General features: G+C 45.4%; 1 protein-coding gene across 6 annotated transcripts in view; it reads right to left on the reverse strand.

Annotated features, from left to right (window-relative positions):
• The window catches only part of FAM193A (family with sequence similarity 193 member A), a 104,494-nt gene that overhangs the window by 75,936 nt on the left and 4,101 nt on the right, over positions 1-24,457 (reverse strand). For 4 of the 6 annotated variants that reach the window (XR_003795604.1, XM_029235424.1, XM_029235421.1 and 1 more), the window contains exons 2-3: positions 2,791-2,936; positions 2,284-2,451 (exon numbers count right to left, since the gene is read on the reverse strand). Coding sequence is in view for 5 of the 6 variants with exons in the window: in XM_029235424.1 (XP_029091257.1) it covers positions 2,284-2,451; positions 2,791-2,936 (314 nt within the window). In the remaining variant the exon portion in view is untranslated. The remainder of the gene's footprint in view (positions 1-2,283; positions 2,452-2,790; positions 2,937-24,457) is intronic. The other 2 variants (XM_029235422.1, XM_029235425.1) reach the window with 1 other exon arrangement.

Here is a 24,457-nt window from a genome sequence, read left to right on the forward strand (position 1 = left end):
ACTACAGCACCCGCCTGGAGCCCGTCACCAGGAGGAGCCGCTGTGACTTCCGCACCCACGCTGTACAATACATTAGGCTGTAGCTCCTGGATTTGGGTAGTGGATCCTTTCACCCCTGGGCACCACGCTGGGTCAAAAGAGAAGACTGTAAGTTGTCACCTATTCCACTTTTAAGTGACCACACTACCTAGGTTGTAAAAGACAAGAGCCGAGTGAAAATGGAACTTGTGTAGCCTTACAAAAAACGTGGCCAGAGAAACAGTAAGAACTGATGGGACTCCCACTGTGGTGAGTCTACTTCACATAGATATATTAATTTTTTAGCTTAGCATGACAATCATAATTTTAATTACTAGTACAGCAACTGTTCTCTGAAACAGAAGGTATTTCATCTCTTAAAGGAAAGTCACAGAAGACTCAAAATGACACAGGGACAATCGAACTTACAAGGAGACTGGATGCCTCCTTCTTGGTTCTCTTCGCCTGCTGGAATTAGACATGGGTTGCATTTTATTTCTTTGTCCATTTCTGTATCTTATAAATTTAATGACTTGACCACATGGTACTTTTGCAAGTAGACTTGTAAAAAGCACTATGGCCAAGGGGCAGGAAGATGAAGGTGCTGTGGAAGCTCACCCAGCCGTGCGTTCAACAAACACTGGGCCCAGGCGGCTGTGTCAAAGCCACAGCAGGAAGACGCCAGGAAAACAAACTCTCAGGCCGCTGGATGCTCGGAGCACACACACATACAGAGCGTAATTCCAGGTAGTGGCAGTAACACGATAAAAAAGAAGGGAAGGGTTGATAAAGAATGATGCGGGAGGCCCCTTGGAGTTTAGGTCAGGTGGTCTCTTTGAGATGGTGACTCTGAAGTCTAAAGTGAAGGATGGAAGGGAGGAAAAAAAACCCTGAGCAAGGAAGAACATTCCAGACCGAGCGAAGAGAAGAAACCAGCAGGTCTGTGGAGGACGGCATGAGAGCCAGTGTGGCTGAACGCAGTGATGATGTGCGAAAATGGGGGGCGGTGGGAGGGGGAGGCAGAGCGGCAGGATGCCAAGGGCCACGGAAAGGGGCAAAGGAGAATCGCCACCAGCTGTCAGGTCCTAGACACGGGCTTTACAGACGGCCCTTCCTGGTGTGTGCTGGCGTTCAGACAACATGAGAAGGATCCTTAGACATGGAGACCAGGAAAAGCGTAGGACGTGGAAAACACGCGACATACATATACCCGGACCTCAAATGGCGGCGTGGAATGTTTCCATTCTTAACGGTGTGTTTCGTTACTAGAATACTGCTGTTTCCCAAACCTCTCTGCCGTAACGTCCCATCTGAACAATCGTTTACTGAGCATTTCCTTCCAATTGTCTCTGATTTTACTCTGGCCTCTTCCGAAGCATTCACAAGCTGTGAAGCTCCAAGTGTGACATGCAGGTTATATGTACGTTCCTAATGTTCACTAGGAAACCTAACTTCTGAAAAAGGCACACACCACCTAGAGCCATTTCACGTAGTCAAACCCTAGACACACCGGCCGAATCACTAACTAGTTAATACAGCCCATAGCCAGTCACCACCCCCATCTCCAGGATGAACTCTACAGTACAGCGAACAAGAGGTTACAGAAGCCCAAAGGGGCAGCATTCAAAACATGAAAAAAGGACCAAAATGAGAATCAGTTCATGGAACGTCTCACTCAAATTTACTGCTTTTATTGGGAACATCTCCAAACAGAGGAAACAAATGGTACAAACTCTAAGGAAGAATAAAAATTACACCCACTTCAAACTCTGTGCTGTCACTGAGCACAAGGTCCCCACCTGCGCGAGCGCCCTGCCGTAAGCCCCGCCCAGTGAGAAGCACCTGTGTGAACGGGCCTGTGACAAATGGCTCTCCATCCGCCACCGGACCTCACGGGGCCTGGGTTTCCTCATCTCCTAAGCGGCATAGCTGCCTCTCCTCCGCGGGGCAATAGAGCAGGAGTGCCTGAGAAAGTGCTCAGCGCCATCGCGGGCACAGCAAGTGCCCAGAAGGAGTCTTACTGTCAGCCTCAACACTAAGGAAGGAGACAAGTACGTCCGTTCGCTTTCATTACACAGGTAATAAGCCTTCCATCAGAATGAGAATCTGAGAGTTCACCCAGCCCGTCTGCTGCAGGCCTGCCACGTGCCCGGGGCCGAGCTCGCGGGACAAGCTCTCCCAACCCCGAGAGGGGAGTCCCCCCGCGCAGAGGGGAAGCCCGGGTGGGCGGCTGGTGGGGGAGGGCCGCGCCTGGGCAACACGCACCTGTCCACGAGCTCCTTCACCCCCTCCTTGTCGGGCACCAGAGACTGGTCCTGGTCGTCCGCCAGCGGGGTGCCCGCCTGCCGGTAGATGCAGCGGACCGTGTAGCGCACTTCCGACCAGTAGTTCTGCAGCTGCTGAGGTTCCCGCTCCGCCTCTGCCGAAATCTCCCTGAGGACAAACGCCCACAGGACCGGCGCCATCAGCCCCGGCACAACCCCCAGGGCCCTTGGCTGTCAAGGCTCCCATGGGCCCTGGTCCGCCTCGGCCGAGCCGGGACCTGAGACCAATCAGGACCCGCGCGTCCGGCTCCTCTTCCCAGGCCTCTGGCAGCGGCAGTGACGGCCTCCCCAGCCTCCAAGTCGGAGGCATCCATCGACCTGAGACCCTAACTATTTCGGGGAGGCTCCCGCCCTCTGTGAGGACGTGCCTCCTCCCACCAGTCGTCAAGGGCAGCAACGAAGGAGGACCCCACCCCCCGCAGGCGGAGGGCCCCCCCCATACCCGTACCTGCGCTCGCTGCAGGCCTCGCAGGCGCACGCGGTGTCCGAGGGGGCGGCTGTGGGCAACGGCTGAGCGCCCAGGGTGAGCCTCCCGCCACCGGCCTCGGGCTGCGAGCTGCCGAGCGGGGAGTGAAGAAGGAAGTCTTGACCCTGCTTTAGAGAAAAGAGAACAGACTCATTATGAGTAATGCTCACGGCCCAAATTCGTTACTAAGTATTCAGGACAATGCCTTTTAGAAAAAACGTAAAACCTACACATCAAAAAGAAAATATTTCAACTGACACTACATAGGAAACTTTCTCTCTGACACCCAAGAATTTTGTCTGGAACCGATTATTTTTCTACCTTCTGATAGTCACATCATAACCACACGAGGACGGTCCATGAATCTCCTTCATACATTAAAAAAGAGCGATTCTACTCCCAGTGCCCTAACTGGTACCTGCAACCACCATCCCGGGGGACGCCGCTCAGCAGAAACCCGAGCCTCTGCCCCACAACGTCCAGGAGGAGGTGGGCTCAGACCTCGCCACCCAGCGGCCGCCATGGAGATCACGACCCCTCACCTCCCCCTGCCTAAGAACATGGTCCCACGACCCGCACAGCCGCCACCTGGTCCCTCGGGGACGTGGGCTCCAGGTTTAGGGCCGAGGACCCACACACAGTGCAGGAAGGTGCTTGCACGTCCCCCCAGGGCTCGTGAGCAGGGCAGCCAGCTCCGGCCAGCGCCCCAGTGGCCTGAAGAGAAGGGCCAAGTCACAGGAGAGGCTCCTGAAGGGAGGACAGCATCGCTCCTCCTCCCGTCACCGTCAGGTCAAGTGCAAAGGCTCTGAGACAAGCCCGGCTCAGCCCTCAGCCAGGTGCCAATGCCCCCACATGCGGCCCCACCCCATCCACTGCTGGATGAAGCGCAAGAAAGTCCTCCAGTGGAGGGGCCGGGAGCAGGGGAGCCACTCCCAAGCCGAGGGTAGGGCTTGCGCCATCATCAAAGAACACCCCCAGCCCGAAAACGTTCCTGCTGGGTGAGCGGACCCCGGAGTTACACCGGGGGCAGAGGCAGAGTGGGGACGGGGGTGTCACACAGTCCCCAGCAGGCAGTCCAGTGCAAGGTCTCGACTGAGGCCTAGGAACACCTCGACAGGGCCTCCTATGGGCAAGAGCCACCCGCCATGGATGACCTGTGAGGACCGCAGGGCCTGGGCACCAGAGGGGACCACAGGGAGACCAGCAAAGAACGGAAGAGTGGGGGGGCGGGGGTGGCAAGGGGAAGGCCGCAGGACAGGCACCGCTGCCCTCCAGCCCCGCAACATGCCCTTGGGTGACGCCGACGTCACTCATGGAAGCTGGGGGAGAAGCTCTGAACCAGATGAGACACTTGCGTTTTCTGCAGATGGGACATGCATTCCTGACAATGAGACAATGCGGATTCTAACTGTGCCTGGAGAGGCCACGGGTCTGACGGACAAGTCAGCGAGGGGCAGGAACGGGCGGTCAGACGAGACGGGTCTGAGGCGGTGGTGGAGGAAGCAGGCTGCTCCCCGAGAGCAGCGAGGCCGCGCATCCTACCTCCACCCCCCACGCACCCACACTCCACCCCACCCACGTGTCCAGCCCAGCCGAGGCCACTGTCACCCACCCCAGGCCTGGATACCACAGTGCTACAGCTGCCTTGCACACCGAGGGTCCGTTCTCCAAGCAGCAGCCAGGGTGGTGTTTAACGCACGAATGAGACCATACAGATCCCTGCAAAGACCCTCCCACACCATCTGAACAGACTCTCATGTCTTCCCGCTGTCTTCAAGGTTGGCCAGGACCAACGTCTGCTTTTATTTCACCGCACTTGCTCCCTTCACCCAGAGGGCTAATCTACTAAGCCTTTGAGTGGCTTCCGACAAAAGAAGAATTCTCTCCATCAATCACGCCTCAGCAAAAAGATACCTACTCAGGGGGGCTGGTCGGACCAGTTCTCAATTCTTGCGTCTCAGCTCCAAACCCACCACTTTCTGCCCTGCAAACACTGCTCCTCTGCTGTGGTCGGCATCTGGCCTCTTCGGCAGAGGCCTCCCTCCTGGTCCCCGGCTGCACTGGCCCACTCCTACCACTCGGAGGCCGAGGGATCGGGTGCAGCCCCTGCTCCGGCGAGCCCGCCAGCCGCTGCTTCAGCCTCCCAGCAGCCCCTCTGCTCCAAATGTGTCCTCGAGCCCTCCCCTGACCCAGAGTGGCTGCTCCCTGGATGCACCACAACTGTATCCTTAGAGCTCCCTTCTCGGGTCTGGGCATGGGTCTCCTGTCACTAGCTCACCACCCTCCACATTCAAGTGACCCTGTTCACATCAGTGGTGCGCTGCCGCCTCCTGACCTTGGTCACCCTGGCTAATCTCTGACATCACAAACTGCTATCTGAATTCCTGGGGTTTCCCTGTTTTAGACCTGTCTTCACCACAAGAAGATCAGTTCCGTGAGAGCAGGACCCGTTCTGACCCGCCTGCCACCGCACACGAGCACCAACGATGCTGCCTGGTACCCTGGGCAGACTCGGAGCAGCGGCCAAGAACCTGAAAAAGTAACCTTTCCTACTGACATGGGAGGAAGCTTCAGACCTTTCAAAACAGGGCGCGTGGCGACCATATGGTAAATCCTTAAACGTGTCACCTCACGGTGCGCATCTTAGACAGATTTAACTTCAGCTACGGCGTTATGCCCAAGTCCAACACAGTTTAAAAGAATACAACAAAATCCAACACTTCAACAATGTGAAATATACAATGTCCAGCATCCAATAACAAAGCCAAGAGGCAGGAAAATACAACACATAACCAGGAGGGGAACCAATCCATAGAAACAGACCCCAAATAACAGAGATGATGCAACCAACAGACAAGGACCTGGAACTGGAGACTATGAATAAACTCCATATGCTCATGAAAGTAGAGGAAAACAAACATGGTGAGCTGAGAGACCAAAGATGCAAAAATACGCAAATGGAACTTCTGGAGATGAAAAATAAAAACTATCTTGAAAGAAAAAAATACATGAGATAGACTTAAGAGCAGATTACACCCAGCGGAATATCAATAAACCTGAAGACAAGTAATACAAATAAATATCCAAAATGAAGCACAGCGAGAAACAGGATTGAGAAAAACAAACAAAGCATTTGTAAGACAAAATCAAGATGTCTAACACACAGGTAATTGTGTCCCAGGAAAAAAGGGGCTAAATGATTGAAGATTTCCCAAATTTGATGAAACTGTAAACTGACATATCTTAAAAGCTCCTGCAATCCCAAGCACAGTAAACCAAAGCTAACAACCAAGGCACACGGAGCAAAACTGTTAAACACCAGTGAGAAGTACACAGCTGAGAAGCAGGCAGAGGAAATCACCCCTTCGGTCTACAGGAGCAAAGAGAAGAACGCCGCCGCCACTGCGCATCAGAAACAGGTTGGGCGGCAGAGACCTGACCTACAGCCTAGAATTCTGAACAAAAGTAACAGTTAAAAATGAGGGCAAAATAAAAGCTCTCAGTCAGACAAACAGAGGCTTCCCTGCAGGACAAGAAATGTTAAAGGCAGTTCCAGTTAAATGGCCCCAAGTGGAGATGTGGGGCTTACACACGATGAAGATGTGGGCCAAAGACCCCTCTCATTTGTAAACTCTTTTAAAAAGGTAACTAACCTGGGGGGGTGGGGGGGGGTGGGGAGAGGGATAAATTAGGAGTTTGGGATTAGTGGATACAAACTACTATATATAAAATAGATAAAAAACAAGGTCCTACTGCATAGCACAGGGAACTATATATTCAATATCCTGCAATAAACCATAATGGAAAAGAATATGAAAAAAGAATATGTATGTATAACTGACTCATCTTTGCTGTACACGAGAAACTAACACAACACTGTAAATCAACTCTACCTCAAAAATAAGAGAGAGACTAAGCAAACTATGATATCAGAATGATGGAATACTCTGCAGCCATTAAAATATGTATAGAGTCTATACAGAGATATGAAAAAAGCAAGTTAACTATTTAAAGCAAAAATAATAAAAATCTATGGTAAAGTTTACAAGAGATATGCAAAAAATATATGACTACACTAACACAAAAAACGGTGGTGCTCTGAGTACAATATTGAAAGGTTCTTACACTACATATTAAGTACATAATATTCTTTGAAAGTAGAGGCTGAAAAGTTGAAGATATATACTGTAAACTCTAGAACCATTAAAAATTATGAAACAAGGTGATACAGGTAATAAGCCAAGAGGAGGTAAAACAGGGTCATAAAAATATTCGGGGACTTTCCTGGTGGTCCAGTGGTAAAGAATGCACCTTAAAATGCAGGGGACGCGGGTTCGACCCCTGGTCAGGGAACTAAGATCTCACATGCCACGGGGCAACTAAGCCCACGTGCCATAACTACTGAGCCCACGCACCTCCACTAGAGAACCCATGTGCCGCAACTACAGAGCCCACACGCCCTAGAGCCTGCACGCCACAACTAGAGAAGAGAAAACCTGCACACTACAACTAGAGAGAAGCCCATGTGCCTCAACGAAGATCCTGCATGCTGCAACTCAGACCCGATGCAGCTAAAAATAAATAAATAACAAATCTTAAAAAGAAAGAAAGAAAGAAAGAAAAATATTCAATTAATCCAAAAGAAAAGACGGAAAAGAAGAACAGCAAACAACAGATGGGAAAAATAGGGGGGAAAAAAAAAAAGCAAGATGGTATATTTAAATCCAAACTATCAATAATTACATTAAATGGAAATAAATATTCCAATTGTTAGCAGAGATGGTCAGACCGGATTAAAAAGCAAGAGCCACTATGTTTTCTACAGGAGATTACAAAGACACAAATAGGTTGAAAATAAAGGTTAGGAGACAAATTCCATGCAAGCACTAACCAAAAAAAGCTGGGTGGTATCAGCACCAGCAAAAGTTGGCCTCAGAACAAGGAATATTGGCGCCAGTGAGGGGACGATGAATGTGATGATGATAAGATAATGACGACGACGAGACTGATCCAACAAGAAGCAATAACAATGCTAAACAGGGAAGCACTCTAAAACGGGGAAGCTCAAAATACGTGAGGCACGAACTAAAGGGATAAACGTAAAAGTCCACAATTACGTCTGGACATTTCAACACTCCTTTCAATTACTGGACTAGACGGAAACATTAGAAAGGGTGTCAACGTGACCACCACCGTCAACCAATCTGATCTAACACTCACAGTACACTCTTCCCAACAGCAGCAGAACACAAATTCTTTCAAGTGCACATGGAACACTAACCAAGACTGAACACAAAACAAATGTCAACATGTTAAAAAAAATTCAATCATATTAAGTACGTTCTCTGATTACAATGATAATAGTAATAAAAAGGTCAAAAGGTACCAACTTCCATTTATAAAGTAAATTAAGTCAAGAGGGTCTAATGTACAGCATGGTGACTATGTCAATAACGCTCTACTGCATATCTGAAAGGTGTTAAGAGAGTATATCTTAAAAGTCCTCATCACACACAAAAAAACTGTTTTTGTAACTATGTATGATGATGGACGTTAACTAGACTTACTGCAGTGATCATTTTGCAATCTATACAAATACTGAATCATTATGTTGTACACCCGCAACTAATAGAATGTTGTATGTCAATTATACCTTAATTCTGGGAACTCCCTAGTGATCCAGTGGTTAGGACTCAGCACTTTCACTGCCAGGGCCCAGGTTTGATCCCTGGTCGGGAAACTAAGATCCCGCAAGCTGTGTGGCACAGCCAAATTAAAAAATACATATATATACATATACCTTAATTTAAAAAGGTATCTAGAAAACACACCAAATTACAAGGAAGTTTAAAAACACACTCTAAATAACCCATGGGTCAAAGGATAAATCATGCTAAGAGTAAGTATAAAATATTTTGAACAGAATGAAAAACACAACATATCGAAATCTGTGGGATGCAGCTAAAGGAATGCTTAGATAGAATTGTCGGGAATAAAACACATATATCAGAAAAGAAGAAAGGTCTCAAATCAATGATGTAAACTTCTACCTTAAGAAACCAAGAGGGCTTCCCTGGTGGCGCAGTGGTTGAGAGTCCGCCTGCCGATGCAGCGGACACGGGTTCGTGCCCCGGTCCGGGAAGATCCCACATGCCGCGGAGCGGCTGCGCCCGTGAGCCATGGCCGCTGAGCCTGCGCATCCGGAGCCTGTGCTCCACAACGGGAGAGGCCACAGCAGTGAGAGGCCCGTGTACCGCAAAAAAAAACAAAAAACAAACAAACAAACAAAAAAAAACACAAAAGAATAATAAATTAAGTATAAAGTAGAAAGAAAGAAAGAATAAACCTAAGAGCAGAAATTAATAAAATAGAAAATGGAAAATCAATTAAACCAAAATGTGGTTCTTTTCTCTTTTATTGAAAAGATCAATGAAAATGATAAACCTCGAGCCAGGCTATCAGGGAGAAAAAGAGACAAAAACAAAACCCAAACAGGAATGAAACGGAGGGCACACAATCACTACAGATCCTGTGATAAATTTAAAAATAACAAGGGAATATTCTGAACAACTTCACACCAATATATTTGACATAAAAAGGGCGAATTTCTTTCTCTCCCCAGTTTTACTGAGATACAATTGACATATATCACTGTATATGTTTAAAATGTACAGCAAAACGACTTGACTTGCATATACTGTGAAATGATTATGCAAATTTCTTTAAAGACAAAAATTAACAAAGCTCACTCATGAAGAAAGACAATCTTTACTAACTAAACTGGACTCACAGTTCAAAACCTTCCCAATAATGCCAATTCTAGGTCAAGAGAGCTTCACTGGTGAATTCTACCAAACATTTAAGGCAGAAATAATACCAATTCTAAGCAAACTTTTCCGGAAAATTAAAGAAGAGAGAATACGTCCCAGCTCATTCTAAAAGGCAAATATTACCCTGACACCAAAACCACACAAAGATATTGTCAGACAAGAAACTTAGAGACTAATATCCTTCATGAACACAGATGCAACAATCTTCAGAAAAACAGTAGCAAATCCAATACAGCAATCTATAAAAAAGATAATACACCATAACCAAGTGTGGATTATCCCAGGAATGCAAGGTTCATTCAACATTTCAAAAATCACCATGATTAATTTTGTTAACAAACTAAAAAAGAAAAGCTCTATGATCATCTTAATAGATGTAGGAAGAGAATCTGTCAAAATTAAATATCCATTCATGATAACTCTCAGCAAACTAAAAACAGAAGTAAACTTTTTCAACCTGATCTACAAGATTCTTCTTCTATCCTTAATGGTGAAAAACTAAATGCTTTCCCCTTAACACTGGGAACAGGGAAGGATGTCTGCTCACACCACTTCTATTCAACATCATACTGATGGCTCCAGCCAACGGAATAAAGAAGAAAAAAAAAGACATACAGATTGGAAATGAAAAAACACATTATTTTTAGATGATGTGATCAACTACGTAGAAAACCCTACAGAGTCTACCAAAAGACCACTAGAATTAATAAATGAATCCTGGGACTTCCCTGGTGGTCCAGTGGTTAAGAATCTGCCTTCCAATGCAGGGGACACAAGTTCAATCCCTGGTTGGATAACTAAGATCCCACATGCCGCGGGGCAACGAAGCCCAGGCGCCACCAACTACTGAGCCCACGCAGCACAACTAGACAGCCCGCATGCCACAAACTACAACTCTGCAACTAAGCCCGTGCGCCATGACTACAGAGCCCACGCGCTCTGGAGCCCGCGTGCCACAACTAGAGAGAAGCCCACGTGCCGCAACAAAAGATCTCGTGTGCCGCAACTAAGACCCAATGCAGTCAACAAATACATAAATAAATAAATGATTTTAAAAATAAATGAATCTTCACAGGATATAAGGTCAATATACAAAAAACAGTTACACTTCTATAGACTAGCAATAAGTGATTGGACACTGAAATTTTTTTAGAAGTACTATTTAAAATAGCAAGAAAAAGATGAAATGCTTTGGAAACGTTTCAATACACTGTGTGTAAAGCCTACATATTGAAGACTACAAAACTACTCTAAGAATAAACTTAAAAACTAAATAAATGAAAAGTCATATCATGTTCGTGGACTGGGAGACTCAATATTACTTTGATGTCATTTCTCCCCAAATTGGTCTATAGACTCAACAAAGTGCCAGTTAAAATCTCAGTGGGTTTTTCTGTAGAAACTGGCAAGATGATTTTAAACATTATATGGGAATGCAAAGGACCTAGAACAGCCAAACACTTTTTAAGAAGAACAAAGCTTGAGGATCTTTACTACCTAATTTCATAACTTACTATAAAAAGCTTCAGGAATCAGGACAGTATGGTACTGGCAAAAGCATGGGTATACATGTAGAGTGGAAGTCCAGAAGCAGACCCACACATACAGCATCAACTGATTTTTGACAAAGATGCCAAGGTATTTCAATGAGGAAAAACAGCATTTTCAACAATAGTTCTTGAACAACTGCATGCCCATATACAAGGATGAACCTCAACCCTTACTTCACAAAAGATACAAAACTTCACTCAAAATGGATCAAGAATCAAACGCAGAAGCTCAAACTGTACGACATCTAGAAAAAAACACAGGGCAAAAAAATCTTTATAAACTTTGGGTAGCAAAGATTTCTTATACAGAACACAAAAAGCCCAAATCATTTAAAAATTGATGAACTGGACTTGACCAAAATTAAAATTTTTTGATGTTCAAAACACAGTGTTATTGGGACTTCCCTGGTAGTCCAGTGGGTAAGACTCCACGCTCACAATGCAGGGGGTCTGGGTTCGATCCCTGGTCAGGGAACTAGAGCCCGCATGCATGCAGCAACTAAGAAGCCCGCATGCCGCAACTAAAGGATCCCGCATGCCGCAACAAAGATCCCACGTGCCACGAGTAAGACCCAGCGCACCCAAAATAAATGAATAAATAAATGTTAAAAACAACAACAATAACAGTGTTAATGTAATGAAAAGGCAAACCACACTGGGAGAAAATGTCTGAGAAACATACCTGATAAAAGGCTTGTATTCAGAATATATAAAGATTTCTGGCAACTCAATAGTAAGACAAACCACCCAATTAAAAATATGCAAAAGGTTTGAACAGTCACTTCACTAAAGAGACAGAAAATAAGCACATGAAAAGATGCTCAACAAGTCATTAAGAAAATGCAATTTAAAACCATAATGAGATAACACTATGAGCCATTATCAGGCTGGCCATAATTAAAGGCTATCAATATCCAACCTTGGTGAGGATGGAGATACAAAGGAGAACTCTCATACGCGGCTGGGAAACAGTATAAGCGTTTTGGAAAACAGCATGAGAGGTCCTTACAATGTTAGTCACACACTTACCCACAACCTAGCAATTCCACTCCTAGGTATTTACCAAAGAGAAATGAACTCTGTCCAAACAAAGACTTGTACTCACATGTTACCAGCAGCTTTATTCATGATAGCCCAAACGAGGAAACACCACTGTCCCTCTATTGGTGAATGGATAAACTATGGTTCATCCATACAGCGGAATACTACTCAGAAATAATTAACTACTGATACATGCAAGAGCATGATAAGACTTAAAAGCATTATATTAAGCTAAAAAAGGCAAAGACTACCATTCAGATTATCTTTCTGTGAGGCTGACTCAAGTTCTGCCCTCTTGATCTGACAATTCATGGTAGCAGTGACACATTTTATTAGCACAACCACTTTCATGAGGTTCATTACAAAGGAATTTTATATGTTTGCATTATGAACCAAGACTCAACAGAGCAAACATTCGAGATAAGGACGACTGTTAACAAACTCTTAAATGGTTGGTTTCAATTGGAACTACATGCCTTTGATTAGAACTGTGGTCATGGTAACTATTAAGAGAACCTGGCTACTTAGTGGAAAACGCAAGACTTACATTTTAACAATATATCGGTGAACACAGACACAAATGCTAATGTCCACAACCAAAAGCCTTTATACATCAGTCAACCCTGAAAACAGGAAAGTAGAATATTAATTTGCTAAGTAGTCATCCTTGTGGCAGGATGCCTGAGGGCTACACAGGCCCCTTTAAAGAAAAAATAGGGACTTCCCTGGTGGAGCAGTGGTTAATAATCCACCTCCCAATGCAGGGGACAGGGGTTCGATCCCTGGTCCGGGAAGATCCCACATGCCATGCAGCAACTAAGCCCGTGTGCCACAACTACTGAGCCTGCGCTCTAGAGTCCACGAGCCACAACTACTGAGCCCGCGTGCCTAGAGCCCGTGCTCCACAACAAGAGAAGCCACCCCAATGGGAAGCCCACGCACCGCAACAAAGAGTAGCCCCCGCTCGCCGCAAGTAGAGAAAGCCCGCGCACAGCAACAAAGACCCAACGCAGCCATAAATAAATAAACAAATAAATAAATAAATAAAATAATAAATAAATAAAAGAAAAAATAATTCTCCAGAGTACCATCTCCCACTCCCCCACACAAGACTTAAAACTATTTTTGTTACTTAAACAAACACAAATGTAAAATGCAACATAATTTATGTTTTTAAGGCCTTTTTACAACTATAAAAAACCAAGCTGGTCTACAACTTAAATACAAACCCCCCTGAAAATCATTAAAATTCAAATTAACATTATTTTAAAGACACAGATGGAGGAATTCCCTGGCGGTGGTCCAATGGTTAGCACTCGGCACTCTCACTGCTGAGAGCTGGTTCAATCCCTGGTTGGGGAAATTAAGATCCCACAAGCCTCACAGCAGGGCCAAAAAAGAAAGAAAAAAAAAAAGGATGATTCGTTGAAACCAAATTGTTAAATTCAACACAGCCTGGTTCTGACAACTAAGTGCAGGCAGGCTCTCCTGAGTCAGGCCTGCACCCCGTGGGTCTCTGCACAATGTTTCAACCATCCCACCTCTTTGCCTGTCTGAATTTCTCCTGCACAGAGCGGGTCACACCTTTGATGGGTCTTTGCTTGGCTTCAGCAGAGAATGTGAATATCAAGACAACTTCTGCTGCTGCCTCAGTAACCCTGAAAAGCAGTGCACCCAGGCCCACAGGAGTCAGGGGCAAAGCCCTCCACACGATCTGAGCATGCCCTGCCCCATTACCAGAATACAAGCCGTCAGAGAACTCACAGATCAGGAACACACGTCCACAGCCCCAACAAGGTGTGAACTCTACTATACAGGATGCATACTGTAAACATTCTTAAGTCCTGAAACATTACCTGTGGATACAAATCAAAGGAAGCCTCGGTCCTTCATTCAAAAATCATTCCCAGGTACCTGCTCTGTGCCAGGCCTGTGTAGACACCCTGAGATGGGTGAGACAGGAACCAGGGCAAAGGAGTTGCAGTAGAAATTCGACGTGGGGTTAGGGGGTGCCAGCAGGTCGGAAGGGCTGAGGTGCATGCTGGTGGTAAAGGGTAAGCGACTCTGCTCTCAGTTACCCTGAGGCCAGGCCTCTGCTGAGCCTGTTCAGCCAAGCCGCCCTGCCTGGCTCTCTCTCCAACACCGGATGCTGCTGAGGGGGAAGGTCCTTGCCGATGGGCAGGTCGGGGCCACTGCTCAGGGATGCCCTGAGCATCCTCAGGCTGTCCAGCAACCCGGATGCCCCGCCAGCTCACTGTTCTCACTGAAACCTTACCCACTCCCTTGCTCCTTCCCAGTCCCCTCAATCCACTCTCGCTCTCAAAAACAAGTTTATAAAAAAATCCTGGCAGCAAGTTTCTCAACTTCTACACTCCTCACCCGACCTTACTTGCATCCTCTACAGGCTTGCCTGCAAATCTGTCTCTTCCAGAAACAGACACTGGCTCTCCTGTCTTAGTGGGACCGCATGAGGGCACCATCTGTCTACCTTACTGCTCCCCCACCCCAGCCTTAAGCTCTGCCTCCCTGATGCCAAGCCGAGGTGAGAACACAGGCGACCGGGGCTCAAGTGCTGCTGGCGCTCACTCCAGAAGCTGGGGCTGCCTTACGAATGTGTCTGAATTACCTGTAATCCAGCAACTCCACTCCACAGATGAACACTCTGTGATGCCTGGGCTCAGGGATGCCCGGAGAGCTGGTAAAACATCACTTCTGGGGGTGTTTGTGAGGTGTCTCCGGAGAGACCAGCACTGGAATGGGCAGGCTGAATACCGAAGCCTGCCCTCCCCAGTGAAGATGGATAGCGTCCACTCCTCCAAGGGTCTGAACGGAGTAAAAAGGCAGAGAGATGTCCACCTTCTGCCCTCGGACACCAGCGCTTCCAGCCCTCCGGCTTTGCAGAATGTGCACAGTGAGACTTCTGGCCTCGGTAACCACTTGAGCCAGTCCCTACGATAAACATCTTCTTTTCTTTTCCCTATCTATCTAACTATCCATCCATCCATCCATCCACCCACCCATCTCCTGTTGGTTCTGTTTCTCTGGAGAATCCCGACCAAAACACACCCTAACAAAACTCTTACAAACGAGTACCAAGAGATGGATATATAGATGCCCGATGGTATTTTTTTTTTAAATAACTGCAAAACCCAGAAAACAACTCTGTATCTTCCAACAAAATTTGTTTAAGTAGTATTTTTTAATGGGCATTTTGTTTTCGATACTGGGCTTTAATTTTTTCCCCCAGTTTTATGGAATAATTGATGTACATCACTGTAAACTTTAAGGCATACAGCATGATGGTTTGATTTACCTATACTGTGAAATGATTACCACAATGGGTTCAGCTAACACCCATCTTCTCATACAGACAGAGGACAACCTTTTCCTTGTGATGAGAGCTGTTAGCATTCACTCTCTCAGCAACCTGCCTATGAGTCATACAGCACCGTCGGCTACAGTCACCATGTTGTACATCACATCCCGGGGACATGCTTATCTTGTAACTGGAAGTTTGCACCTGTTGACCACCTTCTTCAATTCCCCATTCTGTCACCCTCTGCCTTTGGTAACCACAAGCCGATTTCTTTTTCTCCAAGTCTGGCTTTGGGTTTGTTTTTTGTGTTTTTAGATTTCACATGTAAGTGAGATCATACAGTATTTGTCTTTCTCTGTCTGACTTACTTCACTAAGCATAATGCCTTCAAAGTCCATGTCTATCCATGTTGTCCTAATGGGAAGGCTTCCTCATTTTTTATGGCCAAATAACATCCCATTGTTTTTATATATATGTGTGTATACAAACACACACACACACACACACCCCACATCTTCTTTATCCATTCATCCAGCAATGAACACTCAGACTGCTTCCACGACTCGGCTATTGTACGTAATGCTGTTATGAACATGGTGCTGCAGGCACCTTTTCGAGTTAGTATTTCACTGCCTTTGTATATGTTCCCAGAAGTGGAACTGCTGATGCAGATGATAATTCTATTTTTAACTTTCTGAGGATCCTCCGTACTGTTGTCCACCGTGGCTCCACCATTTTACGATCCCACCAACAGTGCACGAGGGTTGCTTTTCTCCACATTCATGCCAGCATTTGTCATCTCCTGTCTTGCTGATGATACGCCCCTTCTAACAGGCCTGAGATGATATTTCACTGTGGTTCTGATTTGCATTTTCCTAATGACAAGTGATGTTGAGCATCTTTTCATGTACCTGTTGGCCTTTTACGTATATTATTTAGAGAACTATCTATGGGTCCTTTGCCCATTTTTTCCCTGGCTTATTTGTTTTTTTGCTGCTGAGTTGTATAGAGCTCTTGAAATATTTTGGATATTATCCTCTTATCAGCTATATGGTTTGCAAATATTTTTTCCCATTCTGTAGATTTTCTTCTTTTTTTTTTTTTTGTTTTTGCGATACGCGGGCCTCTCACTGCTGTGGCCTCTCCCGCTGCGGAGCACAGGCTCCAGACGCGCAGGCTCAGCGGCCATGGCTCACGGGCCCAGCCGCTCCGCGGCATGTGGGATCTTCCCGGACCGGGGCACGAGCCCGCGTCCCGTTTATCGGCAGGCGGACTCTCAACCACTGCGCCACCAGGGAAGCCCTGTAGATTTTCTTTTTCACTTTGTTGATGGTTTCTTTTGCTGTCAGAAGCTTTTTAATTTGATGTAATCCCAGTTGTTTATTTTTTATTTTGTTGCTTGTGCTTTAGGTGTCAAATCCAAAAAGTCACTACTAAGACCCATGTCAAGGAGCTTTATTCCTATATTAAGTCTGTAATCCATTTTGAGTTAATGTTTTTGAGTGGTCTAAGATATGGGTCAAGTTTCATTCTTTCACACGTGAATATCCAATTATCTCAGAACAATTTATTGAAAAGATTGTCTTTTCTCCACTATTCAACAAAATTATTGATGAATAAATTAAAGTATAGCAACATATTGGATTATATGTGAATTGTATTATGTGAAAGATGAATGAATGATATTAGGGAAAATGCACAAACTGCAGCTACCCAGACAGCAGGAGGAATCATAATCGGAGAAGACGGCGTAAGCACACACTTCCATAAGGGTCAAAAACAAACACAAATAAATAATTTGTTATTTAGAGATACACATATAGGCAGTGTAACTTTTTTTTAAAGGGTTTAATAAAGTAAGGGAATGATCAATACAAAAGGACAGCATTTACCTTGGAAGGGGAGAAACAAAGATGGAGAAGGGAAGGGCACACAGGTGTTAGGGGTGGCCTGATTTTTAATGCTGACTGGTGTTCATTTTATCATCCCTCATAACATGTATACTGTAGACATAATTCATATATATATCAAATATCACATAGTAAAAAAATAAAATTTAAATGAGAGGAAAAACCTCTCCCCACTACCAGCTCTTTTCTTCATTATTTCAACATTTCCAAGTCCCTCCTGCAGCTGGGTCTGTACTCTCCTCCCCTCACAGTCAAGCATCTGAAAGGTCAGCCCCTTAACTGGACTTGCTCAGCTTCCTCTCCACTGAGTTATTCTCCACACAGTTCAGCCGGGCTTGTGCTCCAACCGAACACAGACCTATCTAAGGTCAGATACCACTTCTCTGCTGCCACACCAACACTCTGTGTCCTCTCGCAGCTAGCTTTTCTCAGTGTCTGTCAGGACTGCTGGCACAGTGTCCTCCAGGGACCTCCCAGGCTCTCCTCGTCCTGCTGATGTACCAAAGCTACAAGGCTCTGTCTCCCCTGCCCACTCCCCACGGGCCACTTCTCAGGGCTGTTTATGCAGCTGAGGACCCTGAGACAAACGGCAGGCTTGCTTACTGCTTACAATAAAAGGGCCAGATCCCCGCCCGCACCACCCCCCCCAGCCCGTGCTCCTGAGCTGGGACACAAACCCCCGGTACCCCCTGCACCGATGTGGGCCTTGAGGAGGGGAGGGGGTGAGGAGAATGGGATGTTTCTGCTGTACTGAGTAACAAAGTCCTTCGTCTCTGACTCAGGATTCTCAAGTCTTCTGCCAGCACCCATGCAACAGGAACAAGCCAGCTTATTACCTTCAGGCAGGGTTAAAAAAAACTAACCCCAGACCCAACGACAACGACCTTGTGCTTGTCACACTCCCTTGCTTTTCGTTCTACTTCTCCGCCGACTGCTGCTCAGTCATCTCTACCTCCACTGTCAGGTGTTCTCTAGAACTCCTCCTCAGGATTCCACTGCTCCCTCCACCCGCTGACTTGGGTATCGTGCCAGGGACCAAGGTGGAGAAGAGGAGTAAAAGCCATCTGTTTGCTTGTTTTTTAAACTGAAGTATATAGTTTTGATTTACGATGTTATGTTAGTTTCAGGTGTACAGCAAAGTGATTCAGTTACACACACACACACACATATATTCCTTTTCAGATTCTTTTCCATTATAGCTTATTAAAAGATATTGAATGTAGTTCCCTGTGCTATACAGTAGTTCCCAAAAGCCGCCTGTTTTAACGACTGTTGCATGAATGACCAGCAAAGGACATCTGAGACAAACAGCGTGTAACCTAAAATTGCAGATCTTGAAAAAAATTTGGGATTCCACTGACAGAAGTAAAGTCAAAAGGCCTGTTTAACGTATATTCAGATGGGGGGTGTCTAGCAATGTCCCATTAACAACTTAAAAAGAGAAGTCAATTACACCTATACCAATAAAGTTAGAGGAAGAAAAATTAAAAGATATCATTTAAATAGTATAAATAAGGGACTTCCCAGGTGGTGCAGTGGTTAAGAATCCGCCTGCTAATGCAGGAGACATGGGTTCGAGCCCTGGTCCAGGAAGATCCCACATGTCGCGTAGCAACAAAGCCCGTGAGCCACAGCTACTGAGCCTGCGCTCTAGAGCCCGCGGGCCACAACTACTGAGCCTGTGTGCCACAACTACTGAAGCCCACGTGCCTAGAGCCCGTGTTCTGCAACAAGAGAAGCCACTGCAATGAGAAGCCTGCACCGCAACGAAGAGTTGCCCCCACTCACCGCAGCTAGAGAAAGCCCACACACAGCAATGAAGACCCAACGCAACCAAAAATAAATATAAGATAATAAATAAATTTAAAATAAATAAATAAATAGTATAAATAAAAGTATCTATGGGTAAATGATTTTTTTAAAAAGGTGCAATGGGGGACCTCCCTGGTGGTCCAGTAGCTAGGACTCTGTGCTCCCAATGCAGGGGGCCTGGGTTTGATCCCTGGTCAGGGAACTAGATCCCACATGCTGCAAAGAAGATCCTGCAGGTGGCAACTAAGACCTGGTGTAGCCAAATAAACAAATAAATAAAAGGTGCAATGGCATAATACAGAAAAATATGAAACGCTTATAAATGGAGAAAGACCCCATACTTACGGGATTAGAAAACTCAGTATTCAAAAGAAGTTAATTCCTCTCCTACTGATTACAGTCAGTGCAATCCTGGTCAAATCTCAACAGGGTTTTTTTTTGGGGGGGGGAATTGATAAGATAATTATCATTTATACAGAAATGTAAGGAACCAAGAATAACCAAGACATCTTTGATGAGTACAAGGTAAGAGGGCTTTCTCTCTGAATACATTTGTTACAGAGTTACAGTAATTACCACAATATACACAGCAAAGTAGACTTAGTAGCCACTGTGTTCTTCACCACCACGTGCTTAGTTAAAAAAAGGCCAGTGCCACTTAAGAGTGTCCTAGATGCTGCAAAATCATTAATTGTATTAAATCTCAACCTTTAAGCACATGGCTTTTGAATATTCAATGTGATGAAACGGGAAGTCTGCATAAAGCATTTCTGCAATATTCCAGAGAAAAGCACTGTGCACTGTGAGCTGAATGAGCCACTCTGTCCATGAAACATCAATTTTACTTGAAAGAATGCCTGACAGACCAATCTATGTTTATTCAGACTTGGATACTGTCAGACATCTTCTCAAAAATGAATGAAATAAGGCTGTCCCTTCAAGGAAAACAGCTGATGCTACTTGTGGCCAATCATAAAATCTGAGCTTTCAAGCAAAAATTGGAAGTTTGGAAAACTTGTATCCATCACTGTGGACTTGAACACTTATCCACGTTTAGAGACCTTTCTGATGAGATCGGTGGTGGCAGTGACAAATGTGACTTTAATAAAACAACAACCTGAATAATGAAAGGTGTCACTATCTCAAAGACCTCCCTTACTCAGTAAATGGCTATTTTACAAATGACCAATGTGCGGTGCAGAATCATGTGTGGGTAAGAGGTTCATTGAGAGTGCAAGATAGACAATGGATTTCAGTTTAACAGTGTAGGAAAAATTCTCTGCTATCATTTCAGATTCTACATTACAGCTAACCATTAGGAAACTATTACCTGTCATGGTTTGGTGTGGTATCAAAGAATATCCACAGTTATCTGAAAAAGCCATTAAAATATTTTCTTCACATAACTTCAGTCAAAACAACCTATCACCCAGAATGAACACAGAAGCAGATATGAGAATTCAGCTGTCTTCTATTACCCAAACATTAAGAAGAGTTGCAAAACAGTGCTATTCTACTTACTATTTTTGTTTTGGAAAATAGTTTTCATTTAAAAATATGCTATTAATCTTAACCCCATGACTCCGCAATTCCTTTCCTACATGTATATACAACAGAATGTGTGAACGTGTGCTCCAAGAGTATCATTCGTGATAGCAAAATTTGGAAAACAACCAAAATGTAGTATAAGTTCACAAAGGTGAATAGTATATAGTAATGAAAATGAAAAAACTACAACATTTATGAATCTCAAACATAATGCTGAACAAAATAAATCAGACACAAAATAATGCATACTGCATGATACCTGTACAAAGTTCAGAACACCAGAAGAACAGGACAACACTGCTTAGGGACGGAGGTGTGGGTGCTGTAACTAAGAAAGAGGAGCTGGAAAGACTGCGAACTCTGCGGAGAGGTGGGGGGGGGGGGGGGGGAGAGACACAGAGGGGATCTAGGTGAAGGGCAGTGCTTGACTTGTGACCTGCACCGTAGCAGAAATAAACCCAAACAGATCAGCAATCACAGGAAGTGACAAAGATTAATTTCACCATTAAGAAGTAGCTTCTCGGGGCTTCCCTGGTGGCGCAGTGGTTGAGAGTCCGCCTGCCGATGCAGGGGACACAGGTTCGTGCCCCGGTTCGGGAATATCCCACATGCCGCGGAGCGGCTGGGCCGTGAGCCACGGCCGCTGAGCCTGCGTGTCCGGAGCCTGTGCTCCGTGACGGGAGAGGCCGGCGTACTGCAAAAACAAAAAAAGAAGTAGCTTCGTGCCGCGCACTAAAGATACCAGACATGGCAACGAAAATCCAGCGCAGCCAAATAAATAATTTAAATTAAAAATAAAAAAAGAATCAGAAGAAGAAGTAGCTTCTCAAATGCAAATCAAAACTACAATGAGGTATCACGTCACACCTGTCAGAATGGCTATTCTCAAAAAGGCCATAAATAACAACCACTGGTGAGGCTGTGGAGAAAAGGGAAGCCTTGTGCACTGCTGGTGGGAATGCAAACTGGTGCAGTCTCCGTGGGAAACAATGTGGAGGTTCCTCAAAAAACAAAAAATAGAACTACCATACAATCCAGCAATCCCACTCCTGGGTAGATAGCTGAAGAAAAAGAAAACACTAATTTGAAAAGACACATGCACCCCAATGTTCACTGCAGCACTATTTACAATAGCCAAGACAAGGAAGCAGCCTAAGTGTCCATCGAGAGATACTGGATAAACAGCGTGCGGTACACAGATATACACGTATACAATGGAATACTACCCAGCCATTAAAAAAAAAAGAAATTTTGCATTTGCAACAACATGGATGGACTTGGAGGGCATTACGCTGAGGGAAATAAGTCAGAGAATGACAAATGCTGCATGCTATCACTTACACGTGGAACTGAAAAATAAAACTACCGAATATAACAGAGAAACAGACACGCATATACAGAACAAACTAGTAGCTGTCAGTGCGGAGAAGGAAGGGGGAGGGGCAAGGTAGGGGCAGGGATTTAAAAGATACAAACTACTATGTATAAAATAGATAAGCAACAGGGATATAAGGATATACTGTATAGCACAGGGAATATAGCCAATATTTTATACTAACTATAAATGGAGTATAAACTTTAGGAATTGTGAGTCTCTATGTTGTACACCTGAAACTTACTGTGTATCAACTTTACCTCAATAAAAAAATAAATAAGTGGCTTCTCAAAGGAGACCAAATTGAGTATACTTCTATGCTGGCTGCACAAGGACACTTGCAAGATGCAACACAGAGCAAATGAGAACAAGAGGCTACGAAAAGGAGAGGAAGGAAGGGAGGGAGAGAGCTCAGCGACCTGCACAAACAGTAAACAAAAAGCCTTGAGGAGGGGCCACCACAACCAAAGGAACAATGTACTGAGATTTAATCAATCAACCTGTATTCATCCAGCACAGCCTTAAAACCTAGAGAGCAAAAATGGAAACATTTACAAGAAAAAAGGACAAATACACACGCACAGTGGCAGGTGTTAACTGACCTTACTCAGAAATCAACAGATGAAGCACAACAAAATTAGTTAAGAACACAAAAGGATCTAAGAACACAATTAACAAGGGGCTGATCTAATGGTAGTACACAGAGTCCTCTATCTAAACGCTGAGAAAACATTTTCAAGCACACATGGAACTTTTATAAAAACCTAACCACATATTAGTGTAACTGACTGATAAGGGGTCACTGTAATACATGCCATGATCTCCAACTGTAACAGCATTAAATTAAAAGTCAATGTGATTAAAGGTGATCCGAGAGATATATGTTTGGATATTTACAGATACTTCAAAACAATTTATGGTTAAAAACAGAAATAATCAAAATTGGATAACACTTAAAATTGAGCCAGTACAACTAGCAATTCAAAATCTAGAGCAGTAATTAGAGGTTTCCAGCACACATCAGGGCAGAGTAAGAAAAACTGATGAGAAGAACTGCAGGTAGAGAGACAGGAGAGTGGCCGCAGAGAAAGAAGAGACGAGGCCTGTGGTGGCCTCAGCAGGGCTGCGTGGTGAAGGTCGCCTGGCAATCAGTGAGTGGCACTGGGCTGTCTCCCATTCTCCCCCCAGCAGGCGGGCTGAGCAAGGCCAGGTTCCCGCCAGGTCTCTGGGGTGAGATAAGCACAGGAATGCAGCTCCCAAGGCAGCTGGTACCAAGCTCAGGCTCCCCAGACACTTGTCAGCAGCCCTGAGAAGAGGCCTAGAAAATGGAGAGCCCCCCACACTGACACGCACCCCACCTTGTCACGGCATCTGTACCCCGCTCCCAAGAACAAGAAACTGGGAGAACCACATGTCTCAACTTACTGACAGCATCTGTCTGTAATTCGGACCCTGTGGTGCTTGCCATCACTACCTTTCAGCACACTGAACAGAAAAGAACATCTGTGGAGGGATAAACAAGAATCTGCCCACAAGCGAGCCTCTGGGAAGACAGAGAGGATGGTGAGGAGACAAGGTAGAGGGATGGACTCTGCACCACTCTCTCTGTGCCCCGGAACTTCTATCGGAGGCACCACAGCGTTAACCAATCAAATACTGCCGTGTGCGCATGTGTGTGTGTGTGTGACACAGCAGTAATTATTGAAATAGACAAAGTGAAAGAGATTTTAAAAATTAAAAAAAAGTTCTTTGAAAAGACGAAATCAACACACTTCTAGAAAGAGTGGTTAAAAAAAGAGAAAGAAAAAGCACAACTATGAGGAATGAAAAGAGCTGTATCTACAGGTACGGCAGGAACTGAAAACAGACCACCCACACACAACTTCATACCCCAAACTGACAATTTCTAAGAATACAATTTACCACGAGTAACTCGAATAGAAATGGAAAATCTCTTATCACTTAAAGAAACTGAACCAAAAGTTTAAAAGTTACCCAGAGACATGCCTGTCTGTGAAGGGAACAGGAGGAGGCTGACAGCAGGAGGGGCGAGGCCACAGGCAGACGACGCTAGAGCATCTGCACTCTGCTGGGCGCGAGCCGGACAGGAGCAAAGAGAGGGAATGAACAGCAAAAGCAACAAGGCCCTGCAGAGGATGGACAGGGGTGGGCACCTGGGAGGCGACTTCCCTCGGCCACAGGGGTGGGAGACCAGCCCAGCAGGGCCAAGTGGGTGGGGGGTGTTTGGGAAGAGAGGAGAAGGAAGG

The sequence above is a fragment of the Monodon monoceros genome, unplaced genomic scaffold, assembly GCF_005190385.1.
Source record: "Monodon monoceros isolate NGI ecotype Baffin Bay Population unplaced genomic scaffold, NGI_Narwhal_1 Super_Scaffold_20, whole genome shotgun sequence".
Lineage (NCBI taxonomy): Eukaryota > Metazoa > Chordata > Mammalia > Artiodactyla > Monodontidae > Monodon > Monodon monoceros.